The sequence below is a fragment of the Cyprinodon variegatus genome, unplaced genomic scaffold, assembly GCF_000732505.1.
Source record: "Cyprinodon variegatus isolate N-32 unplaced genomic scaffold, C_variegatus-1.0 Scaffold1077, whole genome shotgun sequence".
NCBI lineage: Eukaryota > Metazoa > Chordata > Actinopteri > Cyprinodontiformes > Cyprinodontidae > Cyprinodon > Cyprinodon variegatus.
The window spans coordinates 55,912-62,262 of record NW_015151530.1 but is presented as its reverse complement, the minus strand read 5'-3'; the positions used below and the strand labels follow the sequence as shown (position 1 = coordinate 62,262).

General features: G+C 36.8%; 1 protein-coding gene across 1 annotated transcript in view; it reads left to right on the top strand.

Annotated features, from left to right (window-relative positions):
* Window positions 1-6,351, top strand: part of LOC107101284 (thrombospondin type-1 domain-containing protein 7A-like) — a 96,491-nt gene that overhangs the window by 41,340 nt on the left and 48,800 nt on the right. Inside the window, exon 8 of the mRNA XM_015400141.1 lies at window positions 3,160-3,170. Within this exon, the coding sequence (XP_015255627.1) occupies window positions 3,160-3,170 (11 nt within the window). The remainder of the gene's footprint in view (window positions 1-3,159; window positions 3,171-6,351) is intronic.

Sequence of the window (6,351 nt, the reverse complement as noted above, 5' to 3'; positions counted from 1 at the left end):
CTAACCAGCAGCTCACCAGCAGTTAACCAGCAGTTAACCAGCAGCTAACCAGCAGCTAACCAGCAGCTAACCAGCAGTTAACCAGCAGTTAACCAGCAGCCAACCAGCTGACGGAAACAGGCGATCATTCTTACGAATAGTTTTCAGGATCTATATCAGTCCTTTAATCCATTGTTCAGTTTTACTTTTGCATTTATATTTCTGTAACCATTCTGTTTGATTACTTTCTATAATATAAATCCTGCTTTTTACCACTTTAAGTCTTGGAAACTTTAATTATTTAATGTTACATTTGAGAACAGATAAACATTTCATGTGCTAAAAATATAGACCAAGATGATTCCTGTTCAGGTTTAGTGGTATTAATGAGGTTTTTTTTAATTCAATAAAAACTCAAATGTGATGTTAAAAAGCACAGAAATGTATGTTGAGCGAATGGTTGATAGAGTAACAATGTTTTACATGAATTAAATAATGAAATAGAAGAAAAACAAAAGCAGCATAAAAGCAAGTTAAAAAAAACATGATGAAAACAGGAATTAAAAAAAGTATGAAACAGTTCGATCACAAACTTTAACTAATAATCCCTCAGTTAACAGTTTAACTCCATCAGTCAAAGGCAGCTCTAAACTAATGGATTTTTAACTTTGAATTAAATGAACTCAGGCTTTCTGTCAGGATTTTCCTAAGGGCTCGGACCCACATGCAGTGAAGCCAAACAGAGCGACACATTATAAAAGTTCAACAGGTTTTATTGAAGAGTATATGAGTTCGGTGCAGAGTTCCTCCGAACTCTGCTCAGCCGGAACCTGGTAGACGAGGGGAAGACAGACTGTTAGATTCAGGCTCAGTGGGAAATTGGAGTTGTTTATCTTGAAGGAGAGGATTTGTTGCCACTCATGTTTCCAGAGAAGAGGAGACACGTAGACTCCAGTCTGTGTGTTGGTCTTCCAGGGTTTGTTTGATTCGGTGGAGGGCGGAACAGGGTTTACCCAGAACTCAGACAGAGTGGAATGATGCAGCCGCCGGTTGCAACTCAGTTTTCCTGTGGTACTTGAACGGGTCGTGGTAAAGATGACTTTCTCACTCAGAGAGTGATCTCAGCGTGCTCACAGGTGGCTGGATCCAAACCTCATGTTTGGAATCCGTCGCTCAGTGTAAGACTCAGTTGATCCCACTTGGGAGAAGGCGGCCCGAAAAGGTCCAGTTTGCAGGAAGGCTTCCTGCCGAAAGGCAAAGAACAAACAAAGTTGAGACTCAGGGAGAAACAAGCGCTCAGTTAAACTCAATGTGATCTCAGCTTGGCTAGAGAACAAAAACTCAAAATGCAAAAACTCAGATTAGACTCAGCATAAACAAGGCTTGACTAGAGTACCCTAAACTGGCAAACACTCTGGCATCGAAGTAGAGGCAGCAGCTTAAGAGCAGTCCAGTGATGAGGCAACAGCTTGCAGGTGTGTGAGGAGGCGAATCGAAGCCAGGCGCCTCCTTGTGGTGGAAGGGAGAAACACAAAAGACAAGACAAACAGACGAACACAAAAACTGGGATCCTGACTCTTTCAGCTCTTTTCCAGTCTTTTGGGAGTTTGTTCCAGATCAGTGAAGTACTTTTAAGGTCTATTCTCTGAGCTACAGGGAGCCAGTAGAAAGACTGTTGTGCTCTGCTTTCTTAGTTCTAGTGAGGACGCAGGCAGCAGCGTTTCGGATCAGCTGCAGCTGTCTGATGGACTTTTTAGGCAAACCTATGAAGACACTGTTGCAGAGATCAATTCTACTAAAGATAAATGCATGAATGGGGTTTTCTAGATCCTGCTTTGACATTATTCCTTTAATCCTGGAGATGATCTTCAGATGATAAAAGGCTGACTTAGTAACTGCCTTTATGATCATCTGAAGGTTCAGGTCTGAGTCCATCATGACACCAATATTTCAGCCATAATCATTGGTTTCTAGCTGTAGGAGCTGAAGCTGGGTGCTAACTCTGGATCTCACCTCCTTTTGTCGAAAGATTATTACCTCAGTTGGATTTTTATTCAGTTGTAGAAAATGATGGTGCATCCACATATTGATCAGTTCTAAGTATCTAGTCAATGCTGTGATTGGTTCATAGTCACCTGGTGCCATTGGGATGTAAAGCTGTGTTTCGTCTGCATAGTTTGGTAACTGATCTGGTTGTTTGCTAAAATCTGAGCCAAGGGGAGCATATAAATGTTGAATAGAAGGGGCTCCAGAATGGAGCCTTGAGGAACTCTGCATTTTATTTTTCTGGTCTTTGATTTAAAGTTCCCTACAGAGACATAAAGGTACCTGTCCTTTAAATCAGTCCAGTGCTGTAACAGAAAGGCCGAACCAGTTTTCCAGACGCTCTAATAAAATCCAGTGATCAAAAGAATCAAATGCTGCACTGAGGTCCAATAATACCAGCACCGAGGTTCTTCCAGAGTCTGAACTTATACGGATGTCATTAAACAGTTTAATCAGTGGCAGTGGCTGTACTGGGGTCGGCACGGAGACCTGACTGGAAGACATAAAAATCAGCTGGTCGTTCAACTGTTGAAGCCTAACTTTTTCCATAATCCTACTGATGAGGTTTGAGATGGGCCTGTAGTTCTGCAGGACCAATTTTTCCAAGCTTCTGTTTTTCAACAATGGTTTGATAATTGCTTTTTTTAAGGCTTGTGGGGAAAACATCTGACATGAGGGATGTGTTTATGATTTTAATCAAATCAAAAAGGTAAAACCTTCTTTATAAAACCTGTGGACAAAACATCATGATAGCAGGAAGAGGAGCTTAGCTGCTGAACAGTTTCTTCTACACTGTTGCAGTTTATTCTAACAAAGGGAAATATTAGTTCTGGAGTTGAAGAACAGACTGCTTTTCTAATCCCTTGCATTTTCTTATTTAGGAACTTTGCAAAGTCATTGCAGGCCTTTTTAGATTGGCGTTCATTGGCCACAGAGATAGGAGGGTGTGGACTATGGCAAATAAGGCACGAGTATTGGTAACGTTGATCATTTTCAAGAAGATTCTCTTGCATCTTTTAGTTGTAAATTATATCTGTAAAGTCTTCATAGATTTCATAGTAAACACTGAGTCCATTTTTTTGCCACATTTGTTCAGCTTTTTGGTGCTCCCTCTTTTCTCACTGCTCTTTGAAGGTTTATAGACAGTAACATTGCACCTAATACAGCTTGGCAATATTTAATCAATAGTATAAAGAAGTATGTTTTTAGGCATTTTGTAATCTGAATATTCATAAGTTAATATTTTCAAATATAAACAGCACAAGCCTGTAGAGTACAATGTGTCACTTAATGATGCAACTGCAGCACTAATAGTAAAAATAAATCCATAGCTATTTGTATTTATGTAAATTATGCTGAAGTCAACAGGAATCCCTTTTAAACTGACTTTATTATTGGAGAAAAAACTGCTTTTGATATCCAGAAGTTAAAAAACCTTAAAAATTGTGATATCACTACTTTGATGCATTGCTTCCAGTTACTCTGGTGGCATGCTAGAAAACTGATGAGAAGAGAGCGTCTGAATGAACGTCTGCGAATAAAATAAAAAAAAATTCTTTGAATCTATAACTGAGTTTTTAGTTTTTATATGATGATGGAATAACCACTACTTGTTTTTCTTTTACTTTATAATCAATTTTTGAAAGTTTTTGTATTTTTTTTAAATATAATAATAGATATTATATCTATTATTACATCTATTATTATTTTATAATAATAATAATAATAGATGTATATTCTAGTCTGAAGCTGCATGCTTTCATTGCCTGCTTGCTTTTCCACTCACACAGCTGATTTATCCCACTGTGGGAGAACAAAGGGCCACTCTATTATAGAATAGAAAAGCCGGCTATGTTGAGAAATTTTATGAAGTCCTGAAAGTAAAAAAAATGGGTGTTGAGAATTCTGAGATCACCTATTTAACTCTAAATGGAGTATTTACAAATATACTGAGTGTAAATCAACTCAAGTTTTGGAGTTAATAGTTAGTGTAAAATTGGACAACAATGCAGAGTAACTTTACTCTATATGGTGTCGATCACCCTCCAGTCTCTGAGAGGTCTTTTTGATTTTGACACTAATATGAGTAAAATTAACTCTCAAAATCTGAAACTAGCTATAGAGTAAATATTACACTTATTTGGAGCAGGAATAAATGTTATCTGAAACAGAGGTGTTGAGAATTCTGAGATCACCTATTTAACTCTAAATGGAGTATTTACAAATATACTGAATGTAAATCAACTCAAGTGTTGGAGTTAATAGTGAGTGTAAAATTGGACAACAATGCAGAGTAACTTTACTTGATATGTTGTTGATCACCCTCCAGTCTCTGAGAGGTCTTTTTGATTTTGACACTAATATGAGTAAAATTAACTCTCAAAATCTGACACTAGCTATAGAGTAAATATTACAGTTATTTGGAGCAGGAATAAATGTCATCTGAAGCAGAGTTATATTCACCTCTGTAGGTGTTACACTTGTTTTTTTTTTCCCCACAAAGTTCCCCAATACTTTAGTTTACGCTTGAAGACTTTTTATACAGATGTTCTAGTTGCAGGAGATCCTTTTTCAATTAAATAGTTCGTAAAAAACAACAGTGTGATGCAAAGACAGTGAAAGGTCTTCCTATTTGCCTAATATGGGTATTTTTTTCAATGAGGTCTAATTTTTGTCGGGAAGCGAACACGTGGTGCAAAAATAGATGGACAGAAAGGCAGCTGCTCCATGGCATAAATGGATTAAGGACTAAAACATCTACTTAAGTTTCATGCAGACAATGACCATTATACGGTGCCAATGATGAGCATCCTGCTCCTCCATCTTCAGAGGCTCTTAGGGTTATGCACCATTACTGGTAACAAAATCCTCTGAGTCTGAATGAGCTCAGTAAAAGCTCTTTGCTTTTCATCCACTCTCACCATAAAACAATACTGTGGCACCTTTTTCCAACACAGATGATAAAGAGAAGACCCACAGTATCTGAATGGTTTACAGGCTGTAAACTCAGCCTTAAACGACCACATTTACCTCATCATCTCATTATTACAGAGTGCCGCATGAAGCAATACCTTTGAACTGTGTATGAGGAGATGACCTACAGGAGATCAAATCAGTTTCTTTCCTTTAGAGAGACATGACTATACAGCTGCAGAAAAAAGGTATCATAACTTCCATAGAAAAATAAAAATGCTTTTTATTCTTTAGTTTATGGGAAAGTCTAAAAGTCAGTCACTGATGATAGCAAAGACCTTTCTATGGGGCAGGATTACTTTCTAATTACAGAGAGATTTCAGTTTTCCATGCCTGTCTGCAGCTCCCTTTCTTCACGTGTTCAATACTTTTTTCCCTGTGCCATTACACTTTATTACACATGTATTAATTTATTGACATCTATGTTTTGATTTCTTTGTATGTGTGGATTTAAACTTACCGACATCTGGTGAATAGCCTTTACATTTTGATAAAAATGAAAACATTTTTAGGGTGCTGCTTTCTAAATCCATCTAAATCTATTATGTTCAAAAAGCACATTTAAAAAGAAAAATGGTCATTAACCAAACTGCAGCCAGAAGTGGAGCAGGTCAAACCAACAAAGGTGTCAAATATGTACTGAAACACTATGGTAAAAGTAAAAGCACCAGTTGAAGTACTTTACCACGTTATAAGTTTAAAAAGTACTGTTACCGACAGTACTCAAGGAGAAAAGTAAAATGATTTTTACAATAAATTATTAAAAACTGCAATAATAACTCTATTCTTTGAAAATATTTCTATGCACAGAGAATAGCTTCATTTTCCATTTTGCTCCTTATGTCAGTAGAGAGAAAGCATATAAATAACTGACATGGTTTAGTTTTATCTAAAATGAAAATATTAGGCTGGATAATGTAGATTTTACTGAACAGAAGTCAAGCAAAGCAGCCAAGTACTATAGAAATCTAACAAAGGGGGAATAAACATAATCAGTGTTTTTCTGTTGACCAACTGAACACATTCTCTCTGCACTCTTGATTTCCCCTGTTTGGTTGCAGCTGCTGTTTAAAGTCATCATCTATATGAACAGAAATAGAAGTAAGAAAGAAGTAGATAGAAGTAGAATAAAAGAGGAATGAAAAAAACTCAACTCACATTGTTTCAAACATTACAGAAAATAGTTTTGTTTTTAAGAAAGAGTAAAAACCAGTTATAAGAGAACTAATGACAGCTATTTTCATCTAATAAAGCTTCTGAGTTTTGTCCAGTTTTATGTAAAACCAATTGAATCCATCTAAATGTTTTACTTTGTTCCACATTTCTGTTCTTTGTTCCAAAATAAACCTAAGA